This window comes from Emericellopsis cladophorae (assembly GCF_022114955.1).
Source record: "Emericellopsis cladophorae strain MUM 19.33 chromosome Unknown NODE_1_length_1489480_cov_119_871856, whole genome shotgun sequence".
NCBI classification, from domain to species: Eukaryota; Fungi; Ascomycota; class Sordariomycetes; order Hypocreales; family Bionectriaceae; genus Emericellopsis; species Emericellopsis cladophorae.
Window position 1 is genome coordinate 624,876 of NW_026250926.1, and position 15,968 is coordinate 640,843.

At 57.6% G+C, this 15,968-nt stretch overlaps 4 protein-coding genes across 4 annotated transcripts; 3 read left to right on the forward strand and 1 right to left on the reverse strand.

Moving 5' to 3' along the window:
* Positions 1-1,511: 1,511 nt before the first annotated feature.
* Positions 1,512-4,153, forward strand: J7T54_006079 (cyclic-nucleotide phosphodiesterase-like protein; the record flags this gene model as incomplete). Its single annotated transcript, XM_051503553.1, has 3 exons — positions 1,512-2,289; positions 2,359-2,960; positions 3,014-4,153. 3 exons carry the CDS (start codon positions 1,512-1,514, stop codon positions 4,151-4,153), a joined length of 2,520 nt encoding a protein of 839 aa, XP_051366596.1.
* A 1,445-nt stretch (positions 4,154-5,598) lies between these two features.
* On the forward strand, positions 5,599-8,010 carry J7T54_006080 (Long-chain-alcohol oxidase-like protein; the record flags this gene model as incomplete). Its single annotated transcript, XM_051503564.1, has 3 exons — positions 5,599-5,975; positions 6,043-7,120; positions 7,177-8,010. 3 exons carry the CDS (start codon positions 5,599-5,601, stop codon positions 8,008-8,010), a joined length of 2,289 nt encoding a protein of 762 aa, XP_051366597.1.
* A 4,049-nt stretch (positions 8,011-12,059) lies between these two features.
* J7T54_006081 (uncharacterized protein) lies at positions 12,060-13,103 on the forward strand (the record flags this gene model as incomplete). The annotated part of the gene is made up of 1 exon (XM_051503575.1): positions 12,060-13,103. One exon carries the CDS (start codon positions 12,060-12,062, stop codon positions 13,101-13,103), a length of 1,044 nt encoding a protein of 347 aa, XP_051366598.1.
* A 2,076-nt stretch (positions 13,104-15,179) lies between these two features.
* J7T54_006082 (ADP-ribosylation factor-like protein 1) lies at positions 15,180-15,917 on the reverse strand (the record flags this gene model as incomplete). Its single annotated transcript, XM_051503586.1, has 4 exons — positions 15,180-15,200; positions 15,273-15,596; positions 15,673-15,795; positions 15,855-15,917. The coding sequence occupies 4 exons, from the start codon at positions 15,915-15,917 to the stop codon at positions 15,180-15,182; spliced, it is 531 nt and encodes a 176-aa protein (XP_051366599.1).
* Between the last annotated feature and the right edge of the window lie 51 nt (positions 15,918-15,968).

A 15,968-nucleotide genomic window follows, 5' to 3' on the forward strand; every position in this document is an offset into this window, starting at 1 on the left:
AGAGCGCACCGGATGGCATCCATTCGTTTCCTCGTCTTAATTAGAAGCTGTTTGAGCGCAGAGGGCAGGGCGCACAGGGTCCAGCGTACCGGTACATACACGCATGCATCATACCTGTCGCGCAGGCAACAACATGTACTAGTTACTCGGGGTTGCGGCCTCGACATGGCAATGTAGTTCTTTCGAATTGCCTCTCGTCTGGGCCTTTCCCTGGGGTCCAGTCATCTAGGGTTGATTGATTGCACGGGTTGGTGGGAGAGTGATTACAAGTAGCCTAATAAAGAAGCAGCCTGGGCGCCGCCTGCAGAGTGCCGCCTGCAGTGGCCTTGCAGTGGCCTCTTCCGAGGTACAGGCATCTGCATGGTTGCGGCCGCCTCAGCTCAAGTACCTGCCCGACCTGACCAGGGATGCCTGGCTTCCATCTGGACTCCAGTCGTCTTTCCTTCCATTTTCCTTCCACTGCAAGGTGGGCCAGACTTCTCCAGGCGCTCAGGCTCAGCTGCGACCGTGACTGGACTGGATTGGCCACAACGACAAGACGGGCGAGAGGGCCCAACTCAATCCCCCCCCCCCCCCCAATTTGTCCCAGCTTCTCTCCGGAACCTCCTTGCCTTCGACTTTCCCAAATCTCCTCTTCGCCATTCCCGACTGTCGTAACTCTTGCGTCTGGACCGCTGCCTCAACTCTGCACGATCTGCGACACTGATACGACTCTACCCAGTCTCTGAGGTGACCCGCTGCGGCCGTGCCTTGCTTGGCTTTCACGATACTACACCACCAACAGCAGCCGACCGCACTAGGCTTCAAGGGCGGACAACCACCACTTGTCGACACTGCCCGACCGGCGAGCGAACAGCGCAACCACCAATCTTGTAGAAGCGCAATGCCCGACATATAGTTTTCTCGAAACACAAAGGACTTGGCCTGCTCTTGTCACGATTCTGCACGTCGGCGCTGTGCTCACTAGCGAACCCATTGCGACAACAGACTCCGCGCCACATTACATCCGCTCCTCTATCCACCAGACGAGCATCATCGTCAATCCTTGTGCCGGGCCGCCTCTAAACCGGCTGAATTAGCGACAGGATTCAATAGAAGCTACGAGAAACTGTCGGCAGAGACTGCCACGATCCTCTGATCAAGCGTACCATTGCCTCCGCACCTCGATCCGCCACCACCAACCTCTGTAGTTGCACAAGTTACAGCGGCGATCCAGTCGCGGGGCTGGTAGCTACCCGTCGACACAATGGACCCTCCTACTTGCAATGTTATCTACGTCAACTGCAATGTTGGCCCCGGACGTCTTGTCCGTGCCACCGCGGAGACGGTGGGTAGCGATTGGCAGCCCGACCAGGTGCGCCGGGATATACAGCCGCTTCTGGAGGCTTTCGGTGATGGTGTGTATCAGTTTGGATAGTGCCGCAATGCTCCAGCTGACCCTGCTCCTAGTCCATGTTTGTAGCTCTGGTGTGGAATGCTTAGACCGGTTACTCCAGCTTCACGATCGACCGATGACCGAAATGCAGCCTACTTTGGTGCTACTCGACATCCCTCCCCACGATCGCCTCCGAGAGCAGCAACGGCCAAAATCGCGCTCGCGGTCACCGTCGCCAACTGGTTCGCTTCAACGTGAAGAGACACAAGCACCTGATGAAGAGCTCTACGGTCTCAACCTGCTGCAGAAACTGATCACGGAAGCACACCTCCGAAACATTGCAAAGCTCGTTGTTCCGATTCCCATTGTCAGCAACCACCTTTCTAATCACTCACCCACGGCGCAACAAATGACGGATGGCACACGCGAGCACCATCCTGGTACCTCATCTGGTCTGGCCGCTAACCGCGGCATGATACCAAAGTGCCTCGAGTTGGGGGCTGCCGATGTCATCATCAGTCCCTTGAGCGCGAACTGCATAGCGACGCTGGAGGTTTGCGCATACAGAGCGCAGCGCGATGCGACCAAGGAGCATCAGGCGATGCTCGACATCAAGCGGGGCCGACAGCGCTCCTGGGTTGGTGTGAATGAGGAAAGACCTTTTTCATACCTGCGTGAAGCGATGGTCTCCAACCTCATGAGAGGAATCTGTCGGCAGCAGTCGGAAGACGAGCTGCTCAGCAGCGTCCACGTTGCCGTGTCAAAATCGCGGCAAGCTGAGGTAGCCCAGGCCGTGGCCAGCTGGCACTTTTCAGCGCACGCCTTCACCGACGATGAGCTCGTGGTGGCAGCCATGACCATGTTCAAGCATGCTCTCAGCATGCCGGGGCTGGAGAAGTGGCGGATAACAACAGGTAAGTTTATGCACTCTGCTCTCTTGGGGGAGGCGAAAGGGGCTTGCCGCTGACTATCGGACCGTGCAGATCAGTTGATCAATTTTCTTACGGCCTGCCGAGGCGCTTACAATAACTTTGTACCGTATCACAACTTTCGCCATGTTGTCGACGTATTGCAGGCCACCTTTAACTTCCTGGTCCACATCGGGTCACTCGGGCCATATCCCGCGTCGCCTCAGCAGCCAAGCGCTTCGGACCCGTCAACGAGGTCGCCCATGGCCTCGCTGATCACGTCATTCGAGGCCTTGACGCTGCTCATCACCGCTATCGGCCACGATGTCGGCCATCCAGGTGTTAATAATGGTTTCCTGGTAACGCTGAATGCGCCACTCGCGCAGCTCTACAACGACCGTTCGGTCCTCGAGACCTTCCACTGCGCCGCGTACTCGCAGATTCTCCGTAGGTACTGGCCCGCTGCCTTTGAGGACGCCAAGATGCGGAATCTCATGATCAGCTCTATCCTGGCGACCGACATGGGCTTGCACTTCGACTACATGAAGAAGCTTGGCGACGCCCAGGAGAAGCTCCAGGAGAACAACACGACAGAAGGCTGGAACGGGAGGCAAATTGAGGACCACAAGGCTCTCGCGTGCTCTCTGCTAATCAAATGCGCCGATATCAGCAATGTGGTGAGTGGTGACGTGACAGGCATCGATGACACTGGGGCTGACAAAGGTGACAGGCTCGTCGACATGACGCTGCGCAGCAGTGGATGCACATCCTGGCAGAAGAGTTCTCGCGACAGGCGTCAATGGAGAGCGAGCTCAACATTCCATCCTCCCTCATGGCCCCGCCCAAGAAGGACATGGCATCCTTGGCGCGAGCGCAGCTCAGCTTCATGAACCTGTTTGCCATACCGCTGTTCCAAGGTGTAGCAGACATCATGCCCGGGATGGCCTACACGGTCCACGAGCTTGAGACGAACAAGACTCTTTTTGAGACGATTGTGGAGGAGGAAAGGACGAAGGAGCAGCAGGGTGAAGCGGCGCAGAGGCGGCTTCGCACAGAGGGGACATTGTCACCGAGGAGCATGAGCTATGCTGTCGGAATGGAAGAAGCCAGCGCGGAACCGTCGTCGCAGGCTGACCAGCGGCGTGACAGGATGATGGAGGGGATATCCGAGGTTCTCGCCGAGACGCCGCCAGCGCTGGTCGACGACGAGCAGCGGCCCGAGGAAGCCCTTGCCCTTGATCCATCGCCAAGCGTGCCAACACGGAAACCCGCGCACGTTCCGCAGTGCCAGGAGGGCTATAAGGAAGTCAACGGCAAGATCTCGACGTTTGACGCCATGCGGCAACTGGCACAGATCAACCCGCTGGCCGGCCAGGAGCAGGACACGATGGGTAGGACAGAGGAGCCGCAAGCTACGCACAGCCGACAGAGGGTGAGCGAGACGACCGAGGGCAGCAGTTCGGTCGCGGGCCTCGCAGGGGACGCAGCGTCGCAGAACACGATGGCCACGGGGAAATTGCCCATGTCGCCGAGCACCAAGGGCACGAGCATTGTCAGCAAGGAGTCGGCGGAGAGGCCGACGAGCGCTCTCGGGATGGAGGCGCGCAGGTCAGCCTCGGCGGGTGCTGGAACTGGAACTGGGGCTGGGGCTGGGGCGGGCCAGCTCTCCTACGGAAGGTTTGGACAGTCACCGTCGACGGGGAGCTTGGGCAAGGCGGAGGGCAAGGCCTTGAAGAAGAAGACAAGTCGATTCAGGATGAAGGACTTTGCCTTTTTCAAGCGAAGCAAGGGCTCGAGTCAGACGCATCGAGAATCCGACACATCGACGACCACTACGACGACTACTATGACGAACGACAACCAGGGCTAACTAGAGCCTGGTGTTGAAGGCGGGTGATTGATTATTCCGCGTGAACGACATGATGAACAGGCGTTTGTACAACATATCCCGGGGGGCGGCAGCAGACGGCGGGTGCCGACGTTATATCTGTGGTACGATGATTTGCGGAGGAAGAGGAAAGGCACATGCACATGCACATGCAAATGTCTATATAGATCTTGGTGCGAGCAGCCAGCCAGCCAGCCAGCTGCTGAGAGCGGGTGACATGAGCGTGCGCGGGCCAGGCAGGCAGGCAGGCAGGCAGGCGTTTCAATTGCTTTTGGTGGATAGGAGTTTGCGGATCCGACTGTGATTTCTGAACGGACAGCGAAAGGGAAGCAAGGACGGGAGGACGGACGTACGGACGTATAGGTGCGTGTGATTGGTAGCCATTAGGTCGCGGTGAAGGGTCGCGGTGAAGACAATGGGACAGAGAGTCCGTGTTGGACGAGACGAAGCAGCCAGCCAGTCAGTCGTGCGTGCAGTGCTGTGCTGTTACTACGTGAAGAGGCGTGTCTGGCCTGGCGAGCTGTGGCAAGCAAGCTCGCAAAGGCATTCTCAATTGGGCAACGCCCCTTGACCCTGTGGGATAGATACAGGGAGGGCGCGATATTGGCTTGAACCGTGAGCTGGCCAGCTGGATGGATAGATCCTTGGGTTGGACTAGGATTTGATGGATCGACCTCCGTACCGATCGCGAGTCCGTCCAGCCAGATGCTCAACGCTCATCTCCATGTCTCTCGCGCAATGAGTTGGATGCCCCAGGTTCTGGATCTCATGTTGTCTCTTCCCCGCATTGAGGCGTCCAATGCCAAAGCCAATGCCAATGCCAACCAATGCCCCCCGTCATAGATCGTGGAGCAGCACTGGCCACCCTCCCTCCCTCTCCATCCATCCTCCCTCCACGGTCCACCCAACTGGCAATCCATCCATTCATCGCCTCCGCCACCACATGCCGTGCATGAGCAGTTGCCGAGGTGCTGTCTTTTTTGGGAAGAAACGGCCCTGGCCGGCCACTCGCTCCAAACCTCCTCCCCACACGATGCGGGGACGACGAGCGGGTAGTAATGGGATGGGCTCCGCGGGCTTCTCGTCCCTGAGCAAGCTTGCGACGACCACTTGTCAAGCACGGACGTGGACCCCGGCATCTGGGCCTTGTTGATGAACCGACGCTGCTCATATTTGTCGTCGCACGGCACCAAACCCTTTCACCACCATCATCAGCATCATCAGCATCATCACCACCACCAATACGTCTCCTCTCCTCTTAACCCACCCCTACGGTGGAATCCTACATTGCTCCTTGGCCAATCCACCCGGCTGCTTCTCGTCTGAAGCTGGCGACCGCCAATTCCTCGCGTGACCTCTACCTGTCCCTCCACTCGTTCATCGTCCAGAGCAGCAGCAGCACCACCACCACCACCGGGCGCACCTACATGACCGCCATGGACACTCTCCCCGGCGCCAAGCCGGTCCTCACGCGGATGCCCGCGCTGCCGCCGAGCGACTTTCTCACGCCGGTGCAGTGGGACGTCCTCTATGCCTTGATGGACGGCGCCCTTCCTGGCTTCACCTCCAGGTCGAGGGCGCCCCAGCTTGGAGAGGCGCACCATGTCGCCCTGCCCGATGACGAGTTTGACAAGATCCTGGACGAGGCGTCCCAGTTCCTCCCCGCGAGCCAGACGCGCGAAGATCTCGCTGATTTCCTCGCGGCGAGGCCCGCCTCAGAACAGGCCTTGAGGGACGACTGTCTGAGGTCGCTGGACGTGAGCCCTGGCAAGCACAAACTCGGGCCTGTCATGGACATGCTCAAGTAAGATCAGACCTCTCGCTTCAGTTCCTCTCTCGCGCGCTATCAAGGCTAACCCGACTTGCCACAGCACACGCCTCGGTAGCCTCTTGCTCACAGGGTACTGGTCACCCGTGACGGCGCAGCCAGCCCATGTGCGTCACGCCATCATCAAGTCGTGGAGCGCATCCTCGTTCCCCGTGCTGCGGAGCCTGGCCAAGACGGTGGCCAGCCTCGCGTTGAAGGCGGTCACCATGGCAGACACCAAATTGTTCCAGCTGGCTGGATACATGGACGCACCGCGCGACTGGAAGAGCGTCGAGGGGTTTCCCTACGACTTTCTCCAGATCCAAGCCGGCAGCGAGACGCACGTCATCGAGACGGACGTGGTCGTCGTCGGCACGGGACCGGGCGGCGGCGTGGCCGCAAAGAACCTCGCCGAGGCCGGTCATCGCGTGCTCGTCGTCGAAAAGGGCTACTACTTTCCCCCGTCCCAGTTCCCCATGGACCAGACGTCGGGCCTCCACTACCTCTACGACAACGGCCAACCGTACCTGACCGAAGACAGCAACACCACCGTCCTGACGGGGAGCTCGTGGGGTGGGGGCGGCACCATCAACTGGAGCGTGTCCCTCCGGACGCAGGACTATGTCCGCAAGGAATGGGCCGACGACAAGGGTCTTCCCTTTTTCGCGACCAAGCAGTTTGACCAGTGCCTCGACCGCGTCTGGGACTTTGTCGGCGCCGGCACCGACGCCATCCGCCACAACTACAGGAACAATGTGCTTCTGCGCGGCTCCGAGAAGCTGGGCTGGCGTGCCCACCCCGTCGCCCAGAACACGGGCAACGCGGAGCACTACTGCGGCCGGTGCACGCTGGGCTGCGGATCCAACGAGAAGAGAGGGCCCGCCGCGTCCTGGCTGCCCGCGGCCGCCGAGCACGACGCGGAGTTTATGGAGGGTTTCAACGTGGAGAGGGTGACCTTTGCCGAGGACGGCACCACCGCGACGGGTGTTGTTGGCGAGTGGACGTCCCGCGGGCCCGACGGCGACGTGTCCGCGCCCGAGGGCGACAGGGTGCGGAGGCGCGTGCAGATCAAGGCCAAGCGGGTGATTGTGTCGTGCGGCACGCTGCAGAGCCCCCTGCTCCTCAAGCGCAGCGGCATCGAGGTGAGGGATAAGCCTTCTGGTACCAGAGGAACTAATCAACTGACTTACCTCAATAGAACGAACACGTCGGCAGGAACCTGCACCTGCACCCCGCCAACATGGTGACGGCCACGTTCGCCGAACCGCAGGAGGGCTGGGAGGGCGGCATCATCACGAGCTGCAACGACGAGTTTGAGAATTTGGACCTGCACGGCCACGGCGTCAAGATGGAGACGACGTGCATGGTCCCCTTTACCTGCCTGTCCTCGCTGCCCTGGACGAGCGGCCTCGACGCCAAGCTCCTGCTCGCCCGCTTCTCCCACCTGGCCTCCTTTGTCACCATTGTCCGCGACAGGGACACGGGCACCGTCTTTCCCGATCCGCGCACCGGTCTGCCCCGCATCGCGTACGCCGTGTCCGACTTTGACCGCGACCACGCCCTCCAGGGGATGGAGGGCATGGCCAAGATCTGCTACGTCCAGGGCGCCCTCGACATCATGCCCTACATACCCGGCCTCGCGCCCTTGCGGGTCGACGCGCAGGCGCGCGCCGCGTTTGAGGAGGGCATGGCGCGCGGCGAGGTCAAGGACCCCGAGTTCTCGGATCCAAAGCTCAAGGCGTGGCTCAAGGAGCTGTGGCGCCTCGGTCGCGCGCAGCCCCTCGCGCCCGTCGCGTCGGCGCATCAGATGGGCACGTGCCGCATGGCCAAGACCCCCGAGGAGGGCGTCGTCGACCCCCAGGGCATGGTCTGGGGTCGCGAGGGACTGTACGTCGCAGACGCCAGTGTCTTCCCCAGCGCGAGTGGTGTCAATCCCATGGTCACCAACATGGCCATTTCGGATATGATCTCGAGGGGTGTGAGCGAGGGTCTTCAAGCTCAGTTGGAGGGGGATCTGACAATGGCGTCGTGAGGCATGTTCATGGTGATTGGTTTTGAGTACCCTATACGCGCGTATGTTGAGGGATAGCGCAAGCGGCTGCGTTGTTATTTGGTTTTCTTGTGGCGTTCACTTTCCGAGCTTAATTTTTTTTCTTTTCTGTTTTTTCTGTGTTTATCTAGGTGTAGTGAGCCCATAGAGAACTCGTACAGATCTGCTCGACGGTGGTCACACAATGTGCTGGTCGTGCTCAGTTCCGAGGTACTTCCTCTGTATGTGCTTGGGGGCACAACCTCCCACTCGACTTTACTCACCGGCTGCCAGCTGTCCGTCCGTGCCGATCGACACAATGTCCAAGGCGCACTGATGTGAAATCATTCAAACCCAAGGCGTTTTCCAACGTGCGCACCCCGCAAAATGCCATCTCAAGACTCACCGACAGATTCATGCATCGTCATGTCATCCATCCTGTGCCGTCCGTGACATATCCATGTCCGGCCCCGGAGGCTCCACTCTTCATCGTGGCAGGCCTGCCGAGGCTAGCACAGCCACCCGGACTCGCCGTGCCTGCAGAACGGGCAACCGAAAATAGGGCCTGAAGCCACAGCAGACAAGCCACATGTCCTTGCATGCTTCGCCTGGGCATGATATGTACGTGGTGATCGATTAAGGAGTCACTGTGATTTTTACCCTAGCCTCACGCGTGATGGCACGCCTCAGCTGTGCAAGGGTCTTTCTTTGCATGCCAAATGCTGTTTGCTGGCCTAACGTGAAGGCAGAACGCCACAAGCCCGCACCGCCTGCCGAATTGCCCAGTGGAGCCTCCTGTGGCGTTCCGCGCCCGTATCGGCAAAGGGCACCGAAGTTTTTGCACTTTAGGCAGATAGATCTTGCAGAGCCGATTATTTTTGGAAACACAATTGGACCCGGAAGCATGGGCTTTCCATCTCCGCCAGATGGACATGTCGTGATGCAGCATTTCCAGCATTCGCCACTGCCGAGCACATCTCAGCTGCCACAGGGTCTCGGGAGCTGCTGGCTGACACGAAGTAAGCGACGGCAGCCGCACTGTCGCAATCCATTGTCTCGTGACCACGATGGGACCCCGGCCCTTGGCTCCAACAACAAGTTTCACAACGTCATCTAAGCGGCCCAAGCCTGCGCGCCGCATCTGGTGATAGGCTTGGTCTGTAAAGCCAAGTGAAAGCAGACCGAGCTGTCAGGGGAAGCTCGTGTGACTGACCTGGCCGATCAAGTGACTCTCTGGTGGCCATGCGGGAGGGCGGAGGAGGAGGCGAAAATCCAGGATCCCGAAATAGGAATCGCATAGTCCTCCCTTTCGAGCCCTCGTGCATGGCTCGCCGCAGGTAAATTCTTCATGCGTTGAATGCACCATCATTGCCGACTGGCAATGGCTGCATCTTGTCCAAAAAGCGGGCGAGTGCTGCAGGCGGACTCTGGTATCGCTATCCGTACCTGACTGACTGTTGCATGCGTACGTACCGATACTTGGGCGCTGTGGCTGGTGAACACTGCTCTGCGCTGCATTTAGTGTCTCTAACCACAGACTATGCAAAGTACGAGCTCACTGTAATATGTTAGAATGTCAGGCTGATCAAACAGGCCTAGACATTGCGTTTCTACCAAGATTCCGGTGACGAGATTGATTCGACTGGACGCCTAGTTGGGGCTACACAACAGTGGCAGCACAGTTGTTATACCTCGCGCAATGTGATATCGAGCCAGTTGAGCGCAACTGGCTGGCCCACGACGAATCTAGACCCTGTCTTTGCTGTGCCTTTGAACAATGATCAAACATCTCCGTTCATTAATTCTTGCCTCGATGATTGGCCTTTAATCACAAGGCCCTGGCGAATAGTAGTACGAGTCCGAGGCTTCCAAGTTCGGCCGCAATCCTGGTCAGAGACCCACCCAGCCACCCTTGGACATATGAGGCGGCTGGCCAATGACCGTACAAAAGTGCCCTTTTCAACCTCACCTCATCCAAGGCGCTACTCGGACACATGTCATCTATAGGCTCTCGTCGCTTCCAGTCCTGTGAACATCTCTTGGGGCTCCATGTCCTTCTCATCCCCATTGTCTCACCACCCTCGCGGGCGCCATCACACTTATCATTCAAATCCGTCTCTCTGGGTCCAGCGATTTCCCAATCAGCGTAGGAGACTTATACGTCGAGCTCGATCCCCAGACGGGTGTCAAGGACCGTCAACCGCGTCTGGAAGGCACCCACAGCATCATGTCCATATCAGGGACTCACTCAGGGGCAAGTGCCCGCTCCGAAAGGCGGGTTTGGCGGCTTTTCCCTTGGCCGGGAAAGGGGGGAGGGAAATCCTGGCGGCGACGAGGAGTCAGACGACACCCTCCAAAACCGAGCCGTAGGCCAGTGTGCGCGACCATCGGCAGCAGCACGCGCCTGTTTCACTTGTTCTGTACTGACGCTGGAAACTTGATATATGACGGCAATCAGTCTCCTTCACGGCCCTTTGAGACATGCACCACGCGTCCATTTGTGCGTGCAAGGACTCGTGGGTGGGCATCATGTGAATCAATGGCACCACCGTGTGTAGAACATGAGCTGCAGTCATGTGGTATCAAGGCTGCTTTCGGCTCGGCAGGCCTCAAAGGCCGTGGTAATCTCAGCGCCGACGAATTGGCGTTGTAGCCCGTCGTCAGCACAGAGCAGCGTTGGTCGCGATAAACCCACAGACTTCTCCATTCTACGGCGTGCATGATACCAAGTGGCCTTTCTTTGCGCAAGGTTCTCTTCTATACGCTGACGCCTCGTATGACAAGCATGTGGTCGTTTCCAGAAGTCTGCATGGTTGCAAGACAATATGATACGATAGTACCAGCCGGACAAAAGGCATGCAGATTCATCTGCAAGCTGTCTACCCCCTTGTGGCCCTGCCCATGACTCCCAGAGCCGCACACGAGTCGAAAGTTTGATGAGTGGTCGATTGCGTGGTGCTTTAGGATGGTGACACTGCGAATGTCTCGGCCGTAGGCAGTCAATCTGTACGCAGACACATCAAAGGCTACTAAATAAGCGCCAACGTCGGCTCGGTCCAGCCCTGGTTTGGCCAAGTTGTCAGTACCACGAGCCTCTATCAGGCTTTGGTTCTGCCGCCATGACGATGATGGTCTCGGCGGATTCAAAAGATGACGACCGTGTCAATCGCAATATTGATGCGCTTCCAATGTGAATGCGCCATTGACCCCAGATCCAGAAGCAAAGCAGCTGACTCACGTGGCCTTGCCTGAGCAGAGCAGACGGAGGCAGGCGCGTGTACCGGTACGAGCGCAGGTACTCCGAGCGGCTTGGTGCGGCAGCTGGAATCGGACAGTGTGGTGCCCGTACGTACGAGCTCTGCAGCTTTCAGCTGCGCAGGCCTTCTTCCTCGCATGCACAGAGCAGATCCCTCGATCATGCATGCAAGCACAGCCTCCAGAGTCCAGCAGCAGGAGAAGCGAGATGCGCTAAGACAGCCATTATGCATGATGCATCGGCCGACTATTAGCCCCTAGCCCAGAGCTGCCTGCTACAGCAAGTAGCGCGCTGTCGGAGCGGGCCTCTCTGGTTGTACTGTAGAAGGCTAGAAGCTCCAGTCCTCCACTCTTAGCGCTGGGCGGTGCCTGCTAGCGATCGAGGGTGCCTGTTGCACAGCGCTGTGTCAATCGGCCTCCACTGGAACCCGGGCCCAGCTAAGGTACGGAGCGCTCCGGCCAGCCCATCGCAGGTATATCTCGGAGCGCTCCCGCCTTCTATCCCCCTCTCCCTTTTTCGCTCCTCACCACGAGGTCCTCGTCCTTCTCTTCTCTCACGGGTTACGGCAGCTTAGCAGGCGATCCCATATCACGTCAAGAATTCCCCATCACTGCTCTGCTCCGTCATCTCGCCTTTTCCTTTCCGTTATCTCATATCTATATCTCGTCGTCTCTGATCAACCGACAACCCCAAACCCTTGCTTGTCCGACACCGAACGAACCCCGCCTTTGGATATACCCTCACGCTTTCACGCTTCAAGTTCTACGATACCGACACGATACGATACCCACCCACCATGCCCGTTCAATTACTGCCGGCTTCGGCTGCCGCTTTCGCACCCCGCGCCTCATCAGTCAATGTTGTCCTAGGATCCAAGGTTGAGCCCTGGTTGACGCAGACCCTCAAGCGCATCAACCGAGTCAAGCGCCCACTCAACAGCGTCCCTCAACATCAACGCTGCTTGACGGAGACCTTGTCGTCATCGAATGCCATCTGGACACTCACTTCCCTCATGCTGCCCAAGCTACCCGAGGCGGACATGCCTACCGATCCAGATGAGGCCATGTTCAGCCACCAGCTCATTCATGTCGAGGCCTACATTGTCCATGTCGACATGGTCTTGCGCAGCGAAGTCGCCTACAAGCTCACCAAGGACACTATCGAGGCGCTTGTGGAGTACCACAAGGAGATTCACTGCGTCGACACCAAAGCCAACACCCACGACTGGCCCGACAAGGACCAACAGTGCAAGAAGCTCCACGAGGACTTTGTTCAGGCTATCAACAAGTTTGTGTACCGAACCCATGTGTCTGCGCTCGAAGGTCTCGAGGAGGAAGGCGCTGGCGAGCTTCTTTGTGGAAAAAGCGATGAGGTTAAGATCCAGCTCGGAAATCTCATGAAGCCGCTTCTGCCACCGCCTTCTCGCGCCATCGACGTTGTCCGCCAGCCTCCCCTGCTGCCCAGCTCGCCGGCCGCCAACATGTGGCCCCAGTCTTCCGTCAACGGTGGTCTTCCTGCCGTGGATGCTTGGAGGATCTTGCCCTCGAGCCCAAGTGTGACCTCGACGTCTGCCGAGTCCAACACGAGCCCCATCTGGGCTAACATGGGAATGAGCGAGTGCCAGTTGCCGTCTCCCACGCACGCATACAGTCCGCCTCACACCACGGCTGGATTCTACTTCGGCTCACCACAAGTGACGGCTCCCATGCCCTCTCTACCTCTCCCCAGCATGTTTGCACCAGCTCAATGTGGTGTGAGCGTGGGCATGGGCATGGGCATGGGCATGAACATGGGCGGCTTTGGCTGGGATCGCTACAACGACTTCGCGGCCATCATTTGACAACGACAACCGCTAGGCACTGAGGGTCAACTTCCCGTCGTCACCACCTCGCCCACATGACATTGTGCGACGCACGTTTCCCGGAGCGAACAAGAACCAATCGACTTGTACAGCGGCATAGAACCAGCATCATCCCATCGGCATACGTATCGGCGTTTATATCCATTTGCATCGGACCGGAGTTCAAATGATTCGACAGATATCCACTCTTCGCGACATCTCCGTTCATCGTTTTTTCCTCTTTCTTTTATTTCTTTTATCGTTTTTTTCGGCCAGCAACACAGCGAGCGTCTTTGTTTTTCTGGGGAGCACTTCCTGTTTTTTCGCCTCCGGGAAACATCACTTGACTCCCCGTCGCACACCAGCCGCTAGTTCGGCCTCTGGACTGTTCCTCTTCACGGCACCGTCATCGGCGCTAGATCCGGGGCCGGCCTCCCGATGCACACGCAACACGGCAGCGACGACGATACTCACAACAAGACGGCTTCCGACACATCTTTCTTTTGCACGGTTTCACGGTTACATCATGGGTCAAAGATAAGAGGAATGCAGCAATGCGCACCGCTCGGCTAGTTCCGAGACAGAGTCCGTTCAGGATGTCGACTTCCCAATCGCTATTTTCCTTGTTTGTCTTTTTCCTTTTCCATTCATATAATACGGCAAGAGGCGGCTTTCTCTGAGGACTACCCCTTAATTGGGTGCTGGTTGCTCGAAACCACCACGCGACCATCACCTTTACGTCTTTCTTTGGCTTAATTTCCCGCTTACGGCTATTTGACGACGACTTTACGATTTGACGAACGAATAAGCACGACTAAGTTCGACATGAGATCACGTTGACGAGACACCGGCTTGATGTCGGACTTGCTTACTACCTACCTGCTCGACTTGTTGTCCTTATTCGATTCGACATGGGCACTTCCGCGGTTTGTTGGACTGGAATCCAACCACGCGTGATTCACTAGTCGTCGCCAGCTCGTATGCCCCATGATATCTGGAATACTTGGGCGCTATGGGTTGAATTTTCTGGGACACGCCACAGCAACTGGACCAGTTGCTGACGGAGAGATCAAGGTTCAGCCACTGAGCTGGGCATCATTACGCTTCTGCTGAGCAGAGCTGATGCAGAGCCTCTCTTGTTGCCAAGCCGGGTTGTCTGCTGGACAAACTCAGCCTCGCGCCATCTTTCCAGAGATCAGGTGCGGCATATTCTGCAACCATTTTTCACCCTCCATACTGCATCTGCTAGCCAGACAGTTTGAGTTGCGTGACATGGTTCATGGGTATTCCGCTTTTGACTCACGGGAGATGCCATCGGCGAGCAACCCTGGCCCCCTGTAGCTCATCTCACTACAAAACCCTCTTCGCCTCCCGCGCCGCGTCGTCACGGATAAATCTACCGACGGCGCGACCTGGTCATTGATGAAGGGGTGCCCGCTGGAGGGTGCGCTTCACTGCCACCCCTGGTCGCTCCCATGCGTCCTGCGAGGCCCTTGAGATGCTGGATATATACAAATGTGCGTGCGTGGGCGCAGGACTTGCCCTGGAGGCAGGCGCCCTCGCACGAGGACAAGCTTACTATGAAACTGAGTACAACTGCCCGTGTTGTCTTGCCGCCGCAGTACTAGTTAATTGAACATCATCTGTTCACCTTTGTATTCTCAGTCTGTGATCGAACAGTGATGTTTACTTGATTCACGCGAAGGAGTGGCCAATACTCCCAAGTGAAGAAGTGAAGGCCTCGATATCGTCCCGAGGTGTTATCATTAGAGCGTAGTATCACTTATCCCAACTGCGCTATCGTTCCCGTCTCGTTGTGTGTAAGGTTGAGTCCCAAGTGCATGGACTCGTCTCGGTGAGTAGTCTCATGCCTTAAATGTGCCTGGTCACGCCCCATTGGGCTCGAATGTTTCCTCCTCGCTTTGCCCCATGGCATAACGCAGGTGTACTTTGTATAGATGGAAAAACTGTCTCTCTGCGTGCGTGCGTGCGTGTGTGTTCATCATGTCATTCGTGTTGTACAAAAAAAAAGAAACAAAGAAAGAAATAATGCTCCGTGCTGATGGATCCGATGCCTTAGTCCTGGTTCACGGTTTGCTGAATAAAACGTTAGTATAACAGACCACCCAGTCAAAAAAGGGGGGGGGGGGGGGGTGTGACAAAACATACCACCAACCAGTCCATGCCTTCATTCACACCGCTCCCGTCCACCGCCGAGCAGGCCATAATACTCCAGTTGCGGTCCCGCAGCTCGCCGAGACGCAGCGCCTCGGAGATCTCCCCCGCACCCTTGGCGCCTGGCTGGTCCTGCTTGTTGGCGAAGACGAGCAGCGCCGCGTCTTTGAGCTCGTCCTCGTTCAGCATGGTGGCGAGCTCATCCGAGGCGGTCTGCAGGCGCTCGATATCGGTCGAGTCGACGACGAAGATGACGGCCGCCGTGTTGGCGTAGTAGCACCGCCAGTACGGGCGAATACTAGTCTGGCCACCGAGATCCTGTTGTTGGTGACCTTGTCAGTCTCTTGACCGCTGCGAGGGGGTAGTTCTCCTTGGTTCCGCAAGTGGTACGTACCCAGACATTGAAGTTGAGATTTTTGTATGTGACGGATTCCACGTTGAAGCCAATGGTGGGTATAGTTGTGACGACCTCTCCGACCTTCAACCTGTACAGCAGTGTCGTCTTGCCTGCATTGTCCTACTTTTGTCTCAGTCGTGATGCTCACGTTATGTGGGGTGAAGTGTGTTGCCCCTTACCAGTCCCAGAATCAGAATGCGAATCTCCTTCTTCGACCAGAGTAGGCCGCTCAACCATGACATTGACTGACCCATCCTGCCCACGGTCTAATGACAGCGCTTCTCAGTAGCGAT